The sequence below is a fragment of the Trachemys scripta genome, chromosome 11 (genome assembly GCF_013100865.1).
Source record: "Trachemys scripta elegans isolate TJP31775 chromosome 11, CAS_Tse_1.0, whole genome shotgun sequence".
Classification (NCBI taxonomy): Eukaryota; Metazoa; Chordata; order Testudines; family Emydidae; genus Trachemys; species Trachemys scripta.
The window spans coordinates 29,436,425-29,460,662 of record NC_048308.1 but is presented as its reverse complement, the minus strand read 5'-3'; the positions used below and the strand labels follow the sequence as shown (position 1 = coordinate 29,460,662).

The following is a 24,238-nucleotide window of genomic DNA, read 5'->3' as shown; positions in this document are numbered from 1 at the left end:
AGGCCAGTTTATTTACCTGCTGATGTGGCAGGTTCGGCCGATCGCGGCCCCTACTGGCCACAGTTCGCCGTCCCGGGCCAATGGGGGCGGCGGGAAGCCGTGGCAGCACATCCCTCGCCCACGCCGCTTCCCTGTGCTTACCCTGGCGAGCCGTGTGCCAAACGTTGCCGACTCCTGACATAGTACATGTGCCCTAGCTAGCCTCATGCCTTCATGCCCCATGAGTGTTGGGCAAAATGCCCTCAGTTCCTTCTCAATCGCCTTTGCCTGAGAGGAGCATATTGTAGTGCCTTCTTCTAGCTAGATTCCCCTTTAAGGATAGCTTTAGTCTTCATTTATTGTTAGGCTTTTTTTGTCTTTAGTTTTCAGTAGCTTTTAGTTTTGATTGAGGAGATTTCTTTGTCAGATCTTCTCCCCCTCTCCCCCTTCCCCAAGGGAGCTCTTCCCCTTTGGGAGTTTTTATCCTCAGGGTATGCCTAAATGCATGAGATTTAAACATTGCTGGGATTCTACTATCACTCTCATTGTATCCACTGCTTAGGGGACACTCATGTCCCATGAGCATAAAATCTGTTTGGGGTTTAAGACTAGGTCGAGAAAAATAGGGAGATTAAGATTAGGTTTCTGATGATGGAGCGCTCCCTTCAACCTGCCTCCGATATGGGGGCCCAGACACCCCACAATCACCCCTGTAAAGCTGTCCTCCAGTGAGCACAGTATGCTGTTGACCTCCTGAGTCTGCTCACCTGCTATATTTTTGCGGGACATAACCACAGTGTACAACACCACGACTTTGGGAAAGAAGAGTTCCAGGTCTCCTCAAAGAAAAGTTGGTGCCAAGAAACCTAGGTCACCACAAAGACCTACTGTTCTGGAGACCTCGCATCCCACCAGGCTCCCTTGGAACTGAGGATTCTTCAGCTAAGTCCAGGATCTTCTGAGCCACATGGTACCCAGTATTCCTTAGTACCAAAGTCAGCTTCAGTACCTTCCTGACACTACCAAGGTATTAGTGATCCTAAGAATTCTGCTTCAAAGAGATTGGCACTGACTGTGGGTTCTCCTCCCACGTTACCTCAGGTATTCAATCTGCATTACAAGGTGATAGACCTGTACCAGAGAAGCAAAGGTCATCCTCAGTGCCGCTGCCTACCACCACAGAGCCTCGCTAGTTTTCAGCTCAGATCCACCCACCACCATAGGAGTTTAGATTCTCCGGAGACTTGTTTGTCTCAGATGAACCTGAGTACCCTCAACTAATGAGCACTGAAAGATTCTGTATGAGAACCTTGTACATCACCAATACCACAACTTTCTTCAGTACCGTCTAGCTCTCTGGTATTCATGAAAAGAGACAGACAACTTCCCTGATCACAACCCCTGTCCATGAAGAGGATACAAACCTCTGACTGCCAGATACTGGGATGCGATAATTGCCCTGTTGTGTTCATTCTCTCTGAAGCATCTGGCAAGGGCCACTGTCAGAAGACAGGATACTGAGCTAGGTGAACCATTGGTCTGACCCAATATGGCCAGTCTTATGTTCTTACTTACACAGTTCAGGGTAACTGCATGTGTATTTTTTTGTCTTCTGTGGTCCAGAAAAGGCACCTACTTTTAAGCTGCCAACTGTCACCTCTCTCTCCTTTCTGACGGGTTTTTCCAGGCTGCTCCGTTCCCTGCCTTTTCTGTCATTTCCAGCAAGCCAGACTACCTAAACAGACCAACATCTGTGCTTTGCTCTCTCTTCAGGGGCTATAAAGAGCATAATTGCCCACTGTTACAAGTTACCACACAGTCCTTTATAAGTAAGCATGTTTATTCTTATGGTGAAAGCATTACAGAGAAAACATATTCAAAAGAATTAAAGAACCTACACACATGCTAAAAAGCTTATCAAAGGTCACCCCAACTCCAGTCTCTGGCTCTGTCAGGTGTCAGGGTAAGGTTGGAAAGACTAAGAATGGGGGCCTTCCTCTTGGACATAAAGTTCTATCCATTTGCTGTATCAAAAAGAAGGCCATGAGTCAATTTAAAGACTAGTTGTTTATCCAAGAGACCTTTCTTTTTCTGGTCTCCAGAGAATCCAGTTTGAACCAGTATATGTGAGCCTCTCCAGACGGCAGGACCTCTCGAGAGGTGTTACAACCTGAATCTGCCTAATCACCCCCTAACGTTCATAGTTCCTGGAGGGCTGTGGTCACCCTCCTGCATGGAATTACATACAATCCCTGGCCCACAATGATACATAAACTTACTATATTAGGATCTTCCAAAGATATTGCAGGAAATTTCCATATCTGTGACACCTTCTTCTGACTCTCAGATTTCAGTATGAGGCTTGCTCGATTACCAAACCAGAGCTGCCTCTCTTGACATTTTTTTCTGAAAGAAATGCTTCAAGAAATGGGCTGCCTATCAGCAACAATTTTCCAGAGCACCCAGTTACGCCCATGGGGAGTGCTAGAGACAGCAGTCAGCAATCCCCTGTTCCTCCCAACCATCTTCCATCTCACAAGGAGTCTTTTTGAGTAACAAGAGCAAGGGCTGATGAGAACATGATTCCACAAACTAGCATATCTTCATCTGATGAAGCAATAATACCCCCTTGGCCCTCTAATGTGTATTGTTTTAAACAGTTCCAGGAGCTTATGAAGAGGATGACTAGCTCCAGATTCCCTTAGAGGAGGGTCGCAAGACTTAACATAAACTTTTGGACATTCTTCACATTGCAACCTCTGGTGAAGCTCAAGTTCCGCATGGTCTCCCTAGCCTCAGTCATCCCCTCCCTAGATCCCGGGGACTGGTATGCCACCCTCGATCTGCAGGATGTGTACTTCCACATTCATATATTCGAGGGGCACAGACACTTCCTCCGTTTTCATGGTGCGGCAGGAACACTACCAATTTATGGTCCTCCTGTTTGGCCGGTCAGCTCCCCCCAGGGTATTCACGAAATGTATGTCGGTGGTGGTGGCCTACCTCAGGCGCTAGGGGGGTCCAGATCTTCCCCTATCTAGATGACTGGTTGGTCAAAGGCAGCTCCCGGTCGCAGGTGTGGGATCACGTGGTGCTCCTTCTGTCCACGTGCACCACTTTGGGCCTGTTGGTAAACAACACCGAGTCCATGTTAGTCCCGGTACAATGCATAGAGTTTACTGGGGCAGTCCTGAACGCTTTGAGACCCTGAAGGGGCTCATCGACATGATCACAAGGTTTCCGGTGACAACAGCCAGAGCGTGCCTCCAGCTCTTGGGTCACATGTCAGCATGCACGTATGTGGTCTGTCACGCCAGACTCAGGATGGGGTCCCTCCAGCTCTGGTTGGCCTCAGAGTTCTCCCAGGTCAGGGACAGGATGGACAAAGTCCTCACGGTGCCTGAGCCAGTGATCACCTCCTTATGGTGGTGGTCCTCCCTGAGAAACATGTTTCAAAGTGTCCCGTTCAGGGGTAGGGCCCCGTCATTTGAACTGGTGTCTGACGTGTCGGACCTGGGATGGCTCAGGATCTGACCCTCCACATAAACGTCAAGGAGCTCAGGGTGGTATGGCTGGTGTACATGGCCTTCTGCTTGCACCTGGAGGGCCGGGTGGCCAGGGTCCTCACGGACAACACAGCCTCGATGTTCTACATCAACAGGCAAGGCGGGGCCCGATCCTCTGCCGCGAAGCCCTCAGACTGTGGGACTTTTGTGTAGCCCACGACATCTGTCTACAGGCCTTCCATCTGCCAGGCGCCCGGAACGCGTGGGAGGATTGCTTGAGCAGGGACTTCTCCTCTCAGCACTGCTCCAGGGCAGGCTGGGACAGGTCGCTATCTCCAATGCCTTCCTCCTGTCCTGGTCAGGCCAGTTTCTCTATGCCTTTCCCCCATTCCTGCTGATTGGCCAGGTCCTGGAAAAGATAAAGACGGACAAGGCCCAGGTCCTTCTGATTGCCCTGGCATGGCCCAGGCAGCATTGGTACAGGACCCTCACAGGCCTGGCGGTCGCCCTGCCGTGGCCATTGCCGTCCCGCCCGGACCTGCTCTCCCAGGACCGCCCCTCCACCCCAACCTAGCAGCACTCAACCTCATGGCGTGGCTGCTCAATAGTTAGGTAGGGAGGAAAGGACATGCTCGGAAGGGGTTCAGCGCGTCCTCCTAGAAAGCAGGTGGCTCTCCACGGCCAAGCGTACTTGGCAAAGTGGTCTTGGTTTTCCAGATGGGCGGACGAGCAGGGCGTTTCCCCGCTGGTCACGTGCTCCTGGTCACACCTCTCGTGGAAGGTGGCCTTTCTGGTTGCGATCACTTCAGCTAGACGGGTCTTGGAACTCAGGGCCCTGACCTCCGAGCCCCTGTACATGGTGTTTCATAAAGATAAGGTCTAGCTCCACCCACACCCTTCGTTCCTCTCGAAGGGGTCTCCTCCTATTACATGGGTCAGGACATTTTTTCTGCCAGTCCTCTGCCCCAACCCCCATGCGTCCAGTGAGGAGCGCCGCCTCCACATGCTGGATGTGAGACGGGCTCTGGCTTTTTCCCTGGAGCGGACTAAGCCATTCAGAAAGTCCTCGCAAATGTTCATCGCCTCAGCTGAGGGCATGAAAGGTTGGCCGATCTCCACTCAGCAGCTCTCCAACTGGATCACCTCATGCATCCGTACCTGTTATGACCTGGGAATCCCTCCACCACCAATTGTGAAGGCACACTCGACTAGGGCATAGGCCTCATCGGCTGCCTTTTTGGCCCATGTCCCCATTCAGGACATTTGTAGGGCTGCCACATGGTCTTCAGTTCACATGTTCACCTCGCATTATGCAATTGTCTTTCAGACCGGGGAGGACGCTGGGTTTGGCAGGGCCGTTCTCTGTCCCGAGAGTTTGTGAACTCCTTCCCACCTCCAACAGATATAGCTTGGAATCACCTATTGTAGAATACACATGAGCAATCACTCAAAGAAGAAAAGACTGTTACCTTTTCCGTAACTGGTGTTCTTCGAGATGTGTTGCTCATGTCTATTCCACATCCCGCCCTCCTTCCCCTCTGTCGGAGTTGTCTGGCAAGAAGGAACTGAGGGTGGGGGAAGCGCGCAGTGCCCCTTAACCCGCGCCATGGAGGTACCACTCTAGGGGTCTCTAGGGCGCTCCCCTAAGGATACTGCTAGGGGAAAAACTTCCGGCACCGGTGCACGTGGCGAGCACGCACACTTATTGTCGAATAGACATGAGCAACACATCTCGAAGAACACCAGTTATGGAAAAGGGAACTGTCTTTTCTCTCCCCGTTTCCCCCCCTCTGAGTTACTTTATAGACTCCTGCTGGGTCACCTGCTTCTTTTTTCTCTCCTGGTAATTTTCCTTTACTCTCAAACCCCGCTCCCTTCAGACAAGAAGAGGAAGTGTCTTCTTCCAGCTAAAGCAAACCCATTGTCCCAAGGTGTTTTACTTTGAATAAATGATCATTGAGTGGTGATCACACACCATTGTTTCTGACTGGAAGAGACATGGCACAACCCTACTAACTCATGGTGGATCCACATACATATAGGCTTTCCATAACACAGTAATTTCATAAAATAATCCACAATTCAGAAGTGGTACACACAGAACCCCCAATTCATCCCAACGCTATAATACAAAATTCTAATTACAGCCTTATACTTTCCTGACCACACAAAACAAACCACAAACTTAGTCTGAGCACATATCTCAACATTGAATATTTGCTTATGTTGTTCAGATTGTACTAAATAGCATATTATATAAACTAATTGTGGCCCAACCCAGCAAAGCATTTTAGGAATATAGGTAATCCTATGGTCATCCGAAGTCAATGGGATGCTCACTGTCAAACTGGGGGACATATGAAGTAGGGTCTCTCAGGGGTCTGTTCTTGGTTTGGCACTAGACAATATTTTCATTAATGTCTTGGATAATGGAGTGGAAGATGTGTTTATAAAATCTGCAGATGATACCAACCTGGGAGGAGTATGGTGCACTTTGGAGGACAGGATCAGAATTCAAAAGGACCTTGATAAATTGGAGAATTGGTCTAAAATCAACGTGAAATGCAATAGACAAGTGCAAAGTACTACACAAATACAAAATGCGGAATAACTGGCTAGGTGGTAGCACTGCAGAAAAGGATCTAGAGATTATAGTTAAGGCTACAATTTTGGCACAGGCATTTTTATTAAAAGTCACAGACAGGACATGGGTAATTAACAATAAATCACAGAATGAAGCCCAGAGCCCCACTGCCCAGGGCTGAATTTATTGGAATTTTGTACAAGTCACTGAGGTCTTTGTAAAATCATGGAATCCATGACCTCTGTGACAGAGTTGTAGCCTTAATTATTGTGGATCACAAACTGAATATGACCCAACAATGTGATGTAGTTACAAAAAAGACAAATATCATTCTGGGATGTATTAATAGGAATCATATGTAAGACATGGAAGGTAATAATTCCATTCTGTTTGGCACTGAGAAGGCCTCATCTGGAATACTGTGTCCAGTTTTGTATGCCATACTTCAAGAAAGATGTGGATAAATTGGAGAGTCCGGAGGAGAGGAACAAAAATGATGAAAGGTTTAGAAAACTTGACCTACGAGGAAAGGTTGAAAGAATTGGACATGTTTAGTCTAGAGAAGAGAAGGCTTAGGGAGGAACCTGATAAGTCTTCAAATAGGTTAAGCACTGTTATAAAAAGGATCATGATCAATTATTTCTCCATGGTCATAAAGGATAGGACAAGGAGTATTCTGCTTAGATTGCAGTAAGGGAGGCTTAGGTTAGATGTTAAGAAAAATGTCCTAATTATAAGAATAGTTTAGCACTGGAACAGGGAGGTTTCAGAATCCCTGTCATTGGAGGTTTATAAGAACAGATTAGACAAACATCTGTTAGCGATGATCTATGTCAGTGGTTCTCAAAGTTTTGTATTGGTGACCCCTTTCACACAGCAAGCCTCTGAGTGCGACCCCCACCCTTATATATTAAAAACACTTTTAACACTATTCTAAATGCTGTAGGCGAAGCAGGTCTTGGTGGTGGAGGCTGACATCCAGCAACCCCCACATACCCTCGTGACCCCTAAGAGTTCATGACCCCCAGTTAGAGCCCCTTGTCTATATATACTTGGTCCTGCCTCAGTGCAGGGGGCTGGACTAGATGACATTTCAAGGTCCCTTCTCAGCGTACATTTCCATGATTTTTATGTACTTGAAGTATGTTGTATTTTACTTCATCTTTTATATTATCCTGAGGATGATGAAGATATCACTCCTTTATATCATTGTTTATGTTAGGGTTTGTCTATGTGATGCTTTAGTTTGTATTATAAGGATGTAAATTTTAGTCCATACTAGCACATTGCACACTAACTGGTCTGTGCAGATCCTGCTGGCACATCTAAAAGTTCCCTCGTATATGTTAATTGTTTGAAATGGGAGTCCATTCATGTGCACTAGGGAACTTTTAGTGCCTGCCAGCAGGGTTTACACAGGCCAGTTAGCGTGCAATACTAGTGTGCTAGTGTGGACTAAGATGTACACCCCTCAGGTGCAGACAAAAGCACTGCGTGGACAAGCCTTGTGTGTATTAATTAGGGCAGTTCTCATTAGTAAGCTTTCTTTTGGACCAGATTGTGAAGCCCTTTTTCATGTTAGTAATCGCTCATAAGTAGCCCCTGTGACAGGTTCAGTCACAGAGACCCCCTGGGGACTGTCACCTGATGTGCTGGAATTACCTCTGAGCCCGTTTTCCCTGATGGCTTGGAACTTCAGAACCCTTCCTTGTTGAGCCAGACATGCCAGTCTGCTGCAACACAAACCCAGGTCTGAACCACGCCCCCAAAGCTGCAGGCTTTAACTGAAAACCACTCAGTAGGTTACCTGTCTCCAGCACCCAGACACCCAGCTCCCAGTGGGGTCCAAATCCCAAATAAATCCGTTTTACTCTGTATAAAGCTTATATAGGGTAAACTCAAATTGTCCACCCTCTATAACACTGATAGAGAGATATGCACAGCTGTTTGCTCCTCCAGGTATTAATTACTTACTCTGGGTTTGTTAATAAACAAAAGTGATTTTATTAAGTATAAGCGCCCCTCAAAGAACACCAGTTACAGAAAAGGTAACTCTCTTTTTTCGGGATTTCTTCTAGAAAACAGTGGAGTAATCAAATCAATGTTTTTCAGTGCATTAGAATTTCTGGTGTTTGTTTTAGGTCCTTGCATAACATTAAATATAATATTAATCATCCTCATCAAACATGCTTAGTCTACTGAGGACTGTTGCACCAGCTCGACTGGCCACGGTTGAGGGCATCATACTAATATTGTATATACATAATTAGTAGTAAACATGCTGTTTAGCTTTTAGTTTTATCTTCCAAGTACTGGTGGGAAGGGAGCAATCTGCATAATCATAGGTTGTTTGAAAGATGTATTGAAATATAAATCCATTAAATTCTGTGAGGGGGCAAAAATGGACTTGAGGTCAGTAATATTTGTTCATGGCACACTTGTTTTGAGATGCACATTTGTACATTATACTATCATTTCATGTATATCTGAATTACATTTTAATGTTGACACTAAATCTGCACCTAATTAATACTGTCACACAATATATAAGTGTTAGAATTTTATTACATTAAATGCACTTTATGTGAAGCAAGATGTATTACTTTCTAGTATTTTGATTCAAAAACCCCTTATAACTCTTGGCACTTCCTCTGTTAGGGAAACATTAGACTTAATTTAGTGTGGGTGATCTTTAAATGCAAATATATCAAAGTTGTCATAACAGATTATTTTTTTCTTTTTTTTTGTTATGAAAATGTTGTTTTTCATCTCTAACGGAGTGTAGGAAAACTAAACAGCCATCTGTCACATTGCATGCTATTTTTAAAAATTCTATCTGGAATATTATCTTTATTCTTATTAATGCCTCTCCATATGACACTTAAGTAATAAATAACATTATATACAAAATATTTTGCTCTTAATTCCCTGTTGCCTTGCACCTTATGTAATCAATCACATCTTCAAAAAGTGGATATAAAATGCTACCAAGCAGAAATCTCACTTATCCTAATGGTGGTGGTTTTATATCAGTTTTGTATTCGCTTGTCAGAAGTGTTAATTGCTACGCAAGGTGCAAGGCAATAAAGAACCAGCCCTTTCATTTGTATTTTCAAGGGGTGCTTTATCCTGCCTTCAAGGGTCACTTTACAGTTCTGATAAGCAGGGGGCAACAGATCTGCATATATGTTGTCCTTTTCTCATTCCAATGAATTGTAGATTAAGCTTCCCTTGTTAAAGTGAGAGTATGGTACTTACCTTAAGGTACTCTCTTACCTTAAGGTCCCTTTACATTGCCAGATTGATGTAAAGTGGTCCTAGTGTAAATGAAAATCAGGGAAAAAATCAACTGGGTTGCTTTTTTATCCTTTAATTTCACAGTTTTAACTTAGTGGGGTTTTGTTTGTTTTTTGTTTAACAAAAAAACCCTATATAATCACAAATGCATATTGCTCCAAATATCTCTGGAATGCCGTGCAGATGCTTTTAACAGCACAGAACACTACAACGATTTTGAGAAAGGAAATAAATGAAAAATGTTTGCCCGTTAAATACATTTTGATCACTTTTAAAATATGTAAATATTTAAAATATAATTTTGACAATGACAAAGGGTGACAACCTAATAGAGACGAAAGAACTCAAAGTTAAGACTGACTTTTTATCTCTTAAGCTATGATACTCTGTTTTGGACTTTTGTTAAATCTTAGTATTTCAATTTTCTGACATCTGTGCATGGTGGTCACTATACTGGGTCAGTTGTTGCCTAAATGCATAAAATAGCTGTGATGACCTCATAAAGAGAAATGTAAAAATAAGCTATAAATGACTAGCTTCTTGCTCACTGCCACAGGAGGAAGGCTGGGTGCAAGGAAAAAGGTGGAACATAAAATGTATGAAAAAGCAAAACCAACAGAGGCACCAGAAATATCTTTCATGTTCCATATCACTGATTCAGAGAGGAGTGATAGGTCAAAGATCAGGGTTCTGAGAGATAATCAGAGACCCAATGGAGTAAGACCTATGCATAAATTGATATGGGTAGAGCTAGACTGGATAACATTGCCTGTTGAGCAGCTACTGTGCAACAACAGCTACAAGCATGGTGGAAACCAGAAAGCATGATCCAAAATTGGCCAGGCAACCCAGGGACTAGCAATGAATGCTTGTCATAGCTCCACTAACCACAGCGGTGTGGTCTGATGCAGAATGGATTGATTTTAAATCAAAGCCATTTAAATCACTGATTTTCATTATTTAAATCAGCTGACAGGATACCTTGATTTAAATAATCAATTTTAGTCTTGTTTTGCATTTGTACTTTAGTTATTTCCCTAAAGAGAGGTTGATTCTCATTCAGTGGTAATCATTAGTGCTTTGAACAGAACAAAAATAGCACAATAACATTATTGTAAGAGGCTGTAAGATTTTGCTTGAAATGCTCCATTCTGTCTGCTGGTATTGATCTTTCTGGGAAAGGATTAAGTCAGTTCTACTGCCTAAGTGAGACAGGTTACTCATTTATCATGGCCAGAAATAAGGAGGGTGGGACTGACTAATCTTTATTCTCGTATGAAAACAGGGCTGAAATGTTTTGGATGAGCATAGCAATTATGTTATGGAGCAGAAAGATTATATGTGAGGCGACTGGTCCCCTTGCACTTGTGTCATGTCACAGTTCTTTGTGTTGGAGTGACTCTCAAAAGAGTCATCTAGGGAGAAGCTGAGTAATCTTGAATGAGGAACCCTATGAGGAGCCAAGCTTTGGGAAAGGTGTGAGGTGACCTTGGTTACATTATTGCTTCCTTTATTGTTAAAGCCAAATCACTGGAAGAGGTTATTTTGGACTTCACATAGTGTATATGGAATATAGAATCATAGAATATCAGGGTTGGAAGGGACCTCAGGAGGTCATCTAGTCCAACCCCCTGCTCAAAGCAGGACCAATCCCCAGACAGGTTTTTACCCCAGTTCCCTAAGTGGCCCCCTCAAGGATTGAACTTGTAAAGGAGGCTAGGAAAGATGTCTTTGTAACCTAGTGGTGAATGTATGGTAGGAGTTCCCTCTCTGCTTATCCACAGAGGATATGAGTTGTTACAGCTCCTTGCTACAGAACCTTGGCTCTTTAGCTCAAGCTGTAGTAGCTTATATTTTAGCTCTGGAGATCCCTGGTTCAGTCCCCAGTGTGTTGGCCAAGAGGGCAGCTGTCATACCTTCTCACAACTACATATGCAAACATGATGAGCAACAATAAATAACCCAAATATGAGTGAGTATACATGGATAGTCAGTCAGTGAATGTATAAAATGAAGGTACGGTAGATCAGTGCTTCTCAAATGTTTTAATGCTGCAGATCACTTTGTAAGAGAAAATCATCTCAAACTACCACTACATTCCAGGCTCATCATTCCTACTTCTTGATTCTCAAAATATTTCATTCTACAGATGTCAGCAAGGTCCCCAGCCCATTGGTGGTTCATTAGGGTGACCAGACAGCAAGTGTGAAAAATCGGGACGGAGGTGGGGGGTAATAGGAGCCTATATAAGAAAAAGCCCCAAATATCGGGACTATCCCTACAAAATCGGGACATCTGGTCACCTTAGTGGTTCATGGACCAGAGCTTAAAATTGGGGCGGGGGAAGGTGGGGAGAGAGATTGTGTGTGGGTTTTTTTTAAAGCATCGCATTGCATCAGTTGCACATAATACACCATAAGTAGGGCACAGTGACATCTCTGCATTACCCATCAGTGCCAAACATAGCTGACCATTGTGCAGACAGCAGCAATCTATGTGTGACAGCAGTGGATTGCTAACTAGCAAACACTACCCATGCACAAAAGGAAAGCTGTGTGCAGGCTAAGAATGAGGCAGTTGGTCATGGCTTCATTGACCAGGAAATGCGATGAAGGCTTACATGGCAAAAAAAAATGTTACTCTTTTTGAAGTAATTGCACAGAGTAAGAACCACCTCATAGAAAGTAGATTTAGCACACGATAAATTGGGTGTGCTGAGGGTGGTTAAGCACTGGAATAAATTGCCTATGGAGGTTGTAGAATCTCCATCATTGGAGATTTGATCATCTAGATAATATTTGTCCTGCCATGAGTGCAGGGGACTGGACTAGATGACCTCTCGAGGTCCCTTCCATGATTCAATGAAATTAGTACCAGGCTCATGTTAAACTAGTTTAGGTTTTTTTAGGTCTCTCACCACTGTAATGTTTGACTACTTCATAATATTAAAAATATGTCACATAATCTCGACAAAGCCAAGCTGTCCATCTGTCTCCTTTAATCTGTTTCCTTATAGCAATATGGCTGATGGATGATTCCTTCTGCAATGAGTGGTGTTACAGTTTGGTTGTTTAAATAGGTGGGTCTTGCAGCATATGCTGAAAAGAGATCAGCGCTCATTCAGCCTAATGTCTTGTACAAGTTTGTTCCATAATTTTGGGCCTCTGACTGCACATACTTCCTCTGCCATTCAAATATTTATTCTCAGATGAAAACTGGGCTGAAATGTTCTGGGCAACTAAATGATTAGGGGTTTGGAATGGGTCCCATATGAGGAGAGATTAAAGAGGCTAGGACTTTTCAGCTTGGAAAAGAGGAGACTAAGGAGGGATATGATAGAGGTATATAAAATCATGAGTGATGTGGAGAAAGTAGATAAGGAAAAATTATTTACTTATTCCCATAATACAATAACTAGGGGCCACCAAATGAAATTAATGGGCAGCAGGTTTAAAACAAATAAATGGAAGTTCTTCTTCACACAGTGCACAGTCAACCTCTGGAACTCCTTGCCTGAGGAGGTTGTGAAGGCTAGGACTATAACAGCGTTTAAAAGAGAACTGGATAAATTCATGGAGGTTAAGTCCATTAATGGCTATTAGCCAGGATGGGTAAGGAATGGTGTCTCTAGCCTCTGTTTGTCAGAGGGTGGAGGTGGATGGCAGGAGAGAGATCACTTGATCATTACTTGTTAGGTTCACTCCCTCTGGGGCACCTGGCATTGGTCACTGTCAGTAGACAGGATACTGGGCTAGATGGACCTTTGGTCTGACCCAGTACGGCCATTCTTATGTTCTTATGGATGAGCATAGCAATTATGTTAAGGGGAAGAAAGAGATGATTTGTGAGGTGACTGGTCCCCTTGCACTTACATCATGTCATGTTTTTTTGTGTAGGAGTGACAGTGAATGCACACCATCTATACAAATCACAGACGTAGTCCTAAACCATTCAGTACAATAGTGTGTATAGTCACTGTTAACATGCAAGACAACAGATTTGGCTTCACATTCAGCCATGTGATCTGCAAAACTTTCATAAACAGTAACCAATCATCCTTATAGGTCTAATTTCTGTGAGACTGGGAAGTGGGAGGCAAATTGCTTAGCATCTTGCAAGATCAAGGCCTCTTTAGCTGCCTGGGTTCAGCTGTAATCAGTGCTCAAGTCCTTTTAAACAAAAATGCCAGAATGTACTTCCAGTAGTACTGGAATACCATTCTGCCTCCCAAAAGAAAGTGTTTGAAATGTGTTCCAGCATGACTCAAGCCACAAATTGCCTACAGGCATGAAGAGACTAACGGTGACTAAGTTGGTGTGCTGAGACTGCTATCAATACTTATTTTTTTTATCGTTTGTATTACTGTAGTATCCAGGTGCCCTAGTCATGGACCAGAACCCCATTGTGCCAGACACTGTACAAACACAGAACAAAAAACCAGTCCTTACAAGGCATCCGTGTTCCACATGTTTTGAGTCATATTGGTGCCCCTACTCACCAAAAGGGAGAAAACTTTATATGAACGATGATGAAAGTTTGAGTCATAATAGGTTTATGCTACATTTTGCACATATTAATCTAGAGTTTGGATAAACCACACACCTTTTTGGCAATTCACACCTTTGTATCTGCATAATTGCTTTCATGTGTCACCTCTCTTTCCCCCCCCCCCTTCTTTCTTTTTTTATTTAAATTAGAATCTGTCTGCTAGTTTCACACCATATGTTCATTTCATACTCAGTTAAATTTTGCCTACAGGGGCTAGATATGAACTCAGGCATTCTTAACTGCCTTGGAAATCAAGCAATAAATATGTATGGCCCTTTAAAAAAAATTGTATTCTTCTTCACCAGTGGAAACTTCCTGAGCCACCTTGACTTAGTGAATGGAAATAAAATATTGTTACAACACTTATTATAGAGGATATAATGGTCAAAAGTGACATTTTTGAACCAATTATATTTCAGTTGGGATCTTTTACACAATGTCATTTCTTGAGTACTTTCACATATGTTAGCACTGTATCTTGTCTCTCTCTCAATCTTATTTTCTTTCTTTCTGTAATGGCCTTTTAGGGCCTGAAGGGACCCCTTTGGGTCAGCACTCCCCTATTCCAGGAACAATACCTGTGGAATAGAAAAATATCCTTACCAAGAAAGAGGCTTAAGGGAAGCAGTTTAGGGTTTGGGAAAATCAATACAACTATCACTGTTTCCGGGGCTGAGGCCAGAGTTCCGGGAACAAGGTAGGTTTGCCTCCTGGCTAGGTTTTCCCAAGATCAGCCCTTTTTTGAGAAAGCTGTCCTGAGAAATCTGTAAGGGTGCTCAGTGCACACTGCTAACTGTCCAGATTTATGGGCTCAGGATCATCCTAGATGTCCTGTGGATTTTTTGCACCTCAGAGGTGGCAACCCTAAAGCAAGGAGGGCTGGAACTTCCATCTCTTTGTAATGGTAAGCTGGTTCTTTATGGTTCTAGCCAGTGTCTTGCTCTTTCATGGGGCCAAGTGAACACAGCAGGCTGGAAATTGTGGTCTCCAGGACAGCCAGAAGTGTAGTTCAGGGTTCTGGTGAAGCCTGTTGAGGAATGGCTCTAGATATACAGGAACCTCCTTCCAGCAGATAGGGAGAGATGTGGAAGAAAATAGGAGTGCTGATTGCTCTCCTCGAAGTTTGGGCAAACTACCCTCTGCTGTCTTTATTTTACTTTATGCAAGTGTGTTTCTTTTTTATAAGCTTGAGGTTGGGAAGGGGCTGAACTCATTAAGGAAGGATGAGGACAAAGTCCAGGACCAAAAAAAAAAGCGGTTTTGTTTTGTTCTCTTTTCCCCAAGAACAATTCACAAGCATGGATTTCTTTTGTCTTGTTTGTCCTAGCACACACCTTTTTCATTTTCTCTATAAATCTAGTCATACCTGACCTGTGTATGGGCAACATTTTTGTATCCTCTGTGCACCTGTACAGGGGCTAAGGATAATCTGACCTTAAATGCAGACTTGATTACTATGTCATCCAATTTAAAAGGTTGTAAATTTCTATGTCCCTCTGAGTCTCTGTACCTTGGTCATGCCATTTTGGCCAAGGAAGTTTATAAAATCAATTTAAGTATGGCCTGAAGCCATACTCAGATACTATAAGATCATCTCATTGGTGCACAGACACGATGTTAATGAATGCCATAAAAGAACCTAGATAGATATGAGCGCCTTCCTTCTTTACCCCATATTTTCCATCTCTTGTAAAATATTATATTATTGTAATTACTGTAAGAAAAGCAATATAGTTCTATACTCTTTTACTATAAAGCCAAGTTAAGAAAAAAACTGTTCACTTTTATAAAGACATGATAAACAGCCATGTTTAGAAATGCCATTTACTGTAAGTAAGACAATTTATATATCTGTTCCCTGACCCTGCAATGAGTTACATGAAGGAAGACCCCCGTATCAATTCAGAACTCCTTTGATGTTAACAGGACTCCACTCAGTTGCAGAGGTATGCTCACTCAGAGCCCATTGCAGGGGCAGGCCTTAGAGAAAGAAATCAAATGCAAATGTTATGATTTTCATATCTAATCCATTTAAAATTTATGTTGGATTTGATTGCTTACAGGAACTTTGGCTGGAGTGAAGAAGATCACTGGGTTTATCAGACTGTTATAAATCAGTATCCAAGTGACCTTCAGAGCAGAAGAACGCTGTACTTGGATATGCTACAGAGACATCTGCCTCACAAATCTAGGCATGATCTGGTCAGTGCCACTTCATGTGCTAGAAATATAGGCTTTTAAAAAAAATAATAAAAAAAAGTACTAGACTAATACACTTTTATTACCAAAGCTTAGGAGAAAAAAATTTATATTTTGAAATGAATTCAGCTTATAGTTGTTAAGAGAAAGGTTTCTTGTTCATAAATACAGTCAAGACTGAGTATCCCAGTTCATGCTTAGTTTGCTCAGTTACCTTTAAGAGAATTCTGAAAATTTATCACTTCTCCAAAACAAGAACTCTGGCACTTTTCTAATTGCATCTACTCTTCTGGACAACCCAACCACATCAAATACAGCTTGCTAGGATAGTTTGTGCTTATAAGTGTTTACATGTATATCATACTATCCTTGCGCTCTGCCTCCCTATTCTCTTCTTATGAGCAGACACAGTATTGTTACACTCTGGGATCAATCATTCTAACTATTCCAAAGCATACAGTTGAGGGGAAAGGTGGGGAAGATTACCCCGAACTCTTAAAAAGAATATATTTTACCAAAAGAGATGCTACCAAAAGTGCCTTCAGTAAGCATAATGCCTTACAAATAGATTGCTGGGGTAGAGGTGTGGGGGGGGAGTTTGCACTCTATAGTCGTTCATGGACTATAAATCTTTTCAGGGCAGAGTGAAAAAATGTGCAAAAAGTGAGCATCTTTTTTTCTCTGCATGCTCTTTTGCAGCAAAAAGGAATGATGATCAATCCCTCTAAGAGAATTTATTCTGAATTTCAATACTTCTCCTGCTCCCAGGAACTAAGCTGGAAGATACAATGAGAGAGCATGGGCCTCGTGTTACATATATGAAAATAAAATGTGCAGGTCTAGTTTTAGGCCTTCCATCCTTGAAAGGGTCCATTTTTAAAAATCCAAAACTATTGGATTATATTCCAGTTTTGATCCATTATTCTCTTAAACAACTATATGTCAGCATTCTAAATATAGAAATGTTACAATAATACTAAAATTAATTCTTAAAATAGTTACATAATATTAGCATAACTAAAATGGGTTTGTTTTTCTGCATTAGTGATTGGCAGCATATTTTAGAAGCTTGTATATTTGTTTCTTTTTTGAATGTTTGGCAGGTGTGAAATTAGCATATATTAGGCTTTATGAAACACAGGTAAAATGCTAACCGTTGGATATTAGATGGAAAATATTTTAAAAATTAAAGTGCCTCATACTGGGAAAGTCTTTGAATAATGAACTAAAATCACAGATTTTAACATATGGGATATTTCAGATACATATACATTTTAAAAAAAATTGTTATGTTTTCCTTTTTCCTCCTAAGAGTTGTTGCCTGTTTTGGTACTTTGCATCTACTTTAAGATGGGCATGCTCATCAAATATTGTGTCATGTTGTGGATAAATGCAAGGGGCAATTGTAGCATTATTATTTACATGATAGTGTCTAGAAATCCTGACAGAGATTTGGGGCCCTGTTGTGCTAGGAATGGAACATAAACAGAGTAAGAGACAGTTCCTGTCCCGAAAACAATACAATCTGAGCACCTGACTGTTAGTCTTCCTCACACTGTCATGCCTTATTATGATAGTAGTCCTGTTGATTTCAATTGATTTTTGTGGAGTAAGGCCCTGATCCTGTTCCCATTGAAGCCTCAAGCCTTGAATAGATGAGCCAAATGAAGAGTGGGTGAAAGGAAGTAGTGGTACAGCTCCTGGACTCTGAGGAGATGAAAGATTCCTCTCTTTTTTTTGACTTACATTGTTGAAAGAACCAAAATGTATTCCTATTATTTTATGGATTGGGCTAAAACATGTTGAAACTAATGGTTGTAACAGCCGCACTTCCTTTGGGATAAATGCAAGAATGAGTTAAGCTCCTTTATGGAACCAGATAGCTGAAACAGCAGCTTCCACCCCAAACAAAGGCACATATGAGCAGAGGGCTTTTGCTGGTATTGTTTATGAAGATGTGTGTGTCTGTGAAAGATGGACATAAAGACCAGAGAAGCAGATTTAGAGAAGGAGGGGAAAGCCAAGGATACAGCCTGAACAAGTGCTGGGAGCATAGCCCTGAGGAAAGCCTAAAAAGAGACCTTTTGGCTGCATGCTCAAAGTTCCAAGCCTTTTTCAGCAGCAAAGAAACTATCTCCTATTTGTTTGATTCCTTCTGTGTTCAGAGAAACAGGATTTCATACATTTTTGTAAATAAATGGGATTGCATCAAAGTTATCTGGCTACATCATCAATTTCTCCTCCTAACCAAAACAATCTGTAGGATCCTTAATTTTGGACAACTGCAGGGGTCAAAAAAGGGTAAAAGTAGATTTCACATTAGGAAAAATAGTGAGGCAAATTAAATTATCTTTTATGCTACATTATTGCAACTCTATTGACTTCAGTGGAGCTATAGTACCATAAAGGAGAACAGAAATTTGTCACTAAGGGCCTGACCTTGCAAGGTGTGGAGTACCGCCTGTGAAGTGAACTCAAATCCTGTTGAAGTTAGGAAAATTGAGGGGGCTGAGCACCTACCAAAATCAAAACCTACATTTTCAGTTCCATGGGAATATTATTAATATACTTCAAACTTACAAGTCATTAAAATTAATGTCCAGAATGGTTTATTCTTTTATATATGGTTTTAAATCTTTTTGAAATTTTACTTTTTAGGTTGCTCATGAAAAGGCTTGGGACCAGTATCATTTTGCTAGGAATCAACGTAGAGCTTTGATTCTAAACTGGGCTCAGGCTAGAAAAGCCTTTTTACTGAAAGCAGTAATGACTATTGCTGAAGCCTGTGCTGCTCATGAGACAGAAGTGATGTTGGCTAATAATAGAAGAAAGCAACAGGAAATCTGTGCTGATCTGAAAGGAAAGGTAGGCTCAATTACAAGACCACACATAAATATATTGGTAGTTGTATCCTGGTGGATTCAAAATTAACTCAAGCAAAAATCTTGCATAACCTATAGTATTAAGAGAAAAAATCCTAATGGAGACTGGTTGTCATATTCTTGTTTTTACTAGTCTGATTTAATCCTTCTGGGCAGCCTTTTATTACAAGAAAAGTATATACCCATACATGAGTGAAGAAGACTGCGATCTTTTGGCAGAGAGCTGTATGTTTTTATCCCTCTATTCTCTTGTGCAACCTGAACTGCAAATGACGAGGTTACTCTATTTTATACCAGAGCTCCTGTTTGACTTCTTTGGAGTTCATGCATGCTTGAATAGCTTTACAAAGATATTTTCTTATGCTAATAGAAGTTATTTAAAAATACATGCTGAGCACCTTAGTATAAATCAGTGCAGCTCATTGAAGTCAATGGTGCAATTTATACCAGCTATGGATCTGGCCTATCAAAAATAGGCATGTATGAATAATAACCTTGACATGAGAAAAGCTGAAAGTTTTCATGCCAGAACTTCACCTTACTTTCCTAAGTGTCCTTTTTCCACTGGTGCTGGACTTCATTATTATAACTCTCTAAAGCTGTATATACACTAGGAATGTGAGTCGTTTAATAAGATCGAGAGAAGGTTAGATAAAGTGGTTAGACATAAGAGACTAAAAGTCAGGACAGTTGAGAGCAAAGGGGTTAGGGTTAGAGGGAAAACCTGGAATAACATCAGTGTAGTGAAAAACAAAATGCTCATTGGACCAAGCACCAGAGACAGGTGAAGTCATTCAGGAAGTCCTTGCCCTTGGACCCACCACACTGCTTTTACATGTTAAGGTCAGCTCTACTCGGTGGATGGGCACAGAGAAGAAAATGGAGAATTGGGGAAGGCCAAAAGTAGAAAAAGAAACAAAATAAAAATTTGACACATGTGCTAAGCATCACTTTGCTTGTATGATCACCTATCTTCCCCTGCTTTTTCTTTTCTAGTGTGAATAATAAATAATGGAAGAAAGTATAACTGGACAAAAAAATGGAAAACGTTTTTGTGAAAAATTTCTTCAGCAGTGTATGAAATGTTTTTTTGTTAATTAGAAACTTTTAGTTAAAAATTTTTTGGTTTTGAAATTTTGTTTTCCTTTTCTGCCCTTTTATCTTCCCCTTCCTTTTTTTTTTTTTTTTTTCCATTTTGCCACTGGACAACTGAAGGTGGAGAAGGTTGGAAAGGAGGGGAGGGGGGAAAAGGGAAAGATCAGTGTTTTTGTTTTTTTATTTCTCAAAAAGAAAAATTCCAATTTTGAAAAAAGCTGAAAAAAATTGACATTTTCATGCCAAAAAAAAAAAAATTCAAGTAGTTCTAGAAAAAAAGGGCCCAAAAGAGCCAAATAAAGGAGCAGTTAGGATGAACAGATGGACAAAGAAAAGCAACAAACATGAAAATAAGATCTGTGCCAATCATCATCCTGATCTTCTGCTTGTATTTTGTATCCCTCTTACCAACCGTTCATCGAATCTTTGTCTTTTTAGACTGTATACTCTTGGGGGAAGGGATCACGTTTTCCATCATGACAGTACAGTGCCTAGCACATTTTTAGGCAGTCGTGTAATACCAATCATAAGTAAAAGTATGAGTATTCTCTACTCTGTGATTCATACTTATCAGTTTGCGAGTGTAAACAACAAGGAGTCTGGTGGCACCTTAAAGACTAACAGATTTATTTGGGCATAAGCTTTCGTGGGTAAAAACCTCACTTCTTCAGTTGCATCTGAAGAAGTGAGGTTTTTCCCCACAAAAGCTTATGCCCAAATAAATCTGTTAGCCTTTAAGGTGCCACCAGACTCTTTGTTGTTTTTGTCGATACAGACTAACACGGCTACCCCCTGAGCCTTAGCATGTCACCTTTGCTGTATTTTTATCCTTTTTAGTTAAAATAGTTGAGTGTTTGTAAATGTGATCATATTGGTTTTGATGGGCTTCACACATTCTGTGGTTGCGGGAAAAATGAGGCTCCATTCTAAGGGAAGAAGAATGGTCTCAAAGGTTAAAGTGTGAGATTGTGAGCCAAGACACTAGGGTTCTGTTCTGGGTCTGCCACCGGCTTCATTTGTTACCAAGGCAAGCCACACAACATCTTTGTGCATTAGTTGCCTCTTCTGTAAAGTATCTGATGATACTTCCCTACTTCACATGGGGGTTATGAGACTTACCTCATAAACTGATCTGGGTAAATTACTGGGGGGGGGGGTTCAGTTCAGAGGCAGTTCTAAAAAATAAGCTTGTTCTGACCCAAATTGAATCTAACCTTTTTCAGAATTTTTGGCAAATTGAAAAAGTATGTTGGTCAATCAAATGAACATTTTGTTTCCAAGCATTTCTAAAGAGCTAGATTCACAAAGGAAGAGGAAAAGAATATCTGCGCTTCCCCTCTATAACTTTTAGCCCATTACTTAGGACACTCACTTTGGATATGGGAGACCTAAATTTGAATCTCTGTTCTTGGACAGGGATTTGAAGCCAGGTCTATCCCTTCCAAGTGAATACCCTAACCACCAGGCCCAGTGTATTTTATTCAAAGTGAAACAGCTTCAATAGGAGAGACCCACACCAGAATAGCCAATAGCGTAGTAGTTAGGGCACTTACCTGGAATGGGGAGACAAGGTTTAAATGGTTCCACCTTGGACATTCAAACCTATGTCTCCCACAGCCCAGGTTCTAGCCACTGTGCTAAAGGTTGTAAAGGGGAAGTGTCACCTCCACTGATTTGTGAATGGTGCCTAAATTCCCTTGTGAATCTAGCCCAGAAAATGTTTTTTGGCCAAAACTTTTGGGCAAATTTGTACCAAATTTGCAAACAGTTGATTGACCTAAACTGCAGTTTTTTGACAAACTATTTGTCCAAAAACTTTCACCCAGCTCTACTCAGAAGTTCTTGCAAATAGCTTTGAGATCCTCAACTGTCCCTCACAGAAGTGTTAAGTATAACAGTGTATTACTGATGGTAAACAGAACTACCATCAATTCTTAAAATTAATGCTAGTCTGTTTCGGAAGAGCGATATAATGAATTTCAGTTTCCTCTTTTGTTTACTTATGAGAATTCACATCTTCTAGAACGTGGAAAAGTTGATGCCATGGCTTGCTTGTCCCTGTCAGAGGGCTTCTGGTAATGGTTCACAAATATTCTGGAAGGTGTAACTGTGTTAACAGAATACCAGAGATGGTAACACCTCTTTTTCTGTAGAGAGTAGGATGGGAAGGAAAGATCTGAACACAAAAAGAGGAAAGTGATACGATGTTGATACCTAAGGCATGTATAGTGGGGAAAGTCTCACATTTCTAAGCATGAAAGATCTGTAAAAGACATGTTAAAAGTTGTTTGAACTGGGCTCTGATTTTTCCAGTTACACAGAACTTAACATTTGAAAGCATACATGCTGCATTATTCTCACTTTTCTAATGTTATCTCTCTTGAACTCTTATTGGTTAGCAAGTACTTGTCAGTTGCTTTTGGTTCTATCCAAAAGGTATTATAAAACAAGAAAACTCAAATTGGATCAAATTATTCATTTACTCTGGATTTACAGGAGTATAACTGAGAGCAGAATTTGGTTCTTTAAACGAAACTATTTTTCTATGTTAGCTTGGTACACCTGATGGCCCAGATCCTCTGTTTCACTGAACTTCTGTTTGGCACAGCAGTGGGTCTGGGTGGGTGGTTATTAGGGAATTAGGGTTATTAGTTATGCCTCCTAGATTAGTGGATCAGCTTAGTGCCCTGGCTTTGGATAAAGCAGCCTGGGGCTCTTCTAACATATTTCAGACAGCAACTGTCCATAGGGGACCATTTGCCAGCGGAGTATAGCTGAAGTGCAGAACTCTGGCCACACTCCTTTCTGCACCTCACACCCTTCCCAAGCAGTGGCCAAATGGAGGAAGTGATGAACAAGCCAAGTGTTCTGTCTCTGCACCAGCTGAGAGCTCCCCTATGTTGCAGGAATTCTCAGCTGGCCAGATCTGGCATCTTTTCAACTGTGATGAGGTTCCCAGGGTGCAACCTGGGCTGTGGGACTGCTGAGCCCTCCAAATGCCCCAGCCTGGGTTGCCACTCACACTGTGATGCTGATGTCAAGCTACAAACCTCTGAAAGGCACTGTACTTACACAGACATCCACCGGCAGGGACACACCCAACTGAGTTACATGAATGATTTACCAGTCACTCATGAACCGTCAATAGAAAGCCCCAACCAGTTCCCCCCAGCTCCAGCCCTACACCCCAGGACTGTACCCTATTACACTGCTCAAGGCTGCCTTGGACAGTGTACATTCATTAAAGTAGTTCACCCCTGCCAGAGTGTCAAGGGGACACATACTCACCTTTAAAAAAAGAACAGGAGTACTTGTGGCACCTTAGAGACTAACTAATTTATTTGAGCATAAGCTTTCATAGGCTACAACCCACTTCATCAGATGCATAGAATGGAACATATAGTGAGGAGTTATATATACATACAGAGAACATGAAAAGATGGGAGTTGCCCAACCAACTCTAAGAGGCTAATTAATTAAGATAAACTGTTGTCAGCAGGAGAAAAAAACTTTTGTAGTGATAATCAAGATAGCCCATTTAAGACAGTTTGACAAGAAGCTGTGAGGATACTTAACATGGGGGAAATAGATTCAATGTGTGTAATGGCTCAGCCATTCCCAGTCTCTATTTAAGCGTAAATTGATAGTATCACATTGGTAGATGTGCAGGTGAATGAGCCCCTGACGGTGTGGCTGATGTGATTAGGTCCTATGATGGTGTCACTTGAATAGATATGTGGACAGAGTTGGCAACAGGCTTTGTTGCAAGGATAGGTTCCTGTCCCTAGGGAGACAGACCTGGCTTCGCTTACAGACAGCCCCCTCAACCTGAAGCAAATACTCACCAGCAACCACACACCACAGCACAAAAACACTAACCCAGGAACCTATCCTTGCAACAAAGCCCGATGCCAACTCTGTCCACATATCTATTCAAGTGACACCATCATAGGACCTAATCACATCAGCCACACCGTCAGGGGCTCATTCACCTGCACATCTACCAATGTGATATATGCCATCATGTGCCAGCAATGCCCCTCTGCCAGGTACATTGGCCAAACCGGACAGTCTCTATGCAAAAGAATAAATGGACACAAATCTGACATCAGGAATCATAACATTCAAAAACCAGTAGGAGAACACTT

General features: G+C 41.9%; 1 protein-coding gene across 1 annotated transcript in view; it reads left to right on the top strand.

The window, feature by feature from the left end:
* Positions 1–24,238, top strand: part of CCDC148 (coiled-coil domain containing 148) — a 129,979-nt gene that overhangs the window by 50,950 nt on the left and 54,791 nt on the right. The window contains exons 9-10 of the mRNA XM_034786398.1: positions 15,978–16,116; positions 18,772–18,978. Coding sequence (XP_034642289.1) covers positions 15,978–16,116; positions 18,772–18,978 — 346 coding nt within the window. The remainder of the gene's footprint in view (positions 1–15,977; positions 16,117–18,771; positions 18,979–24,238) is intronic.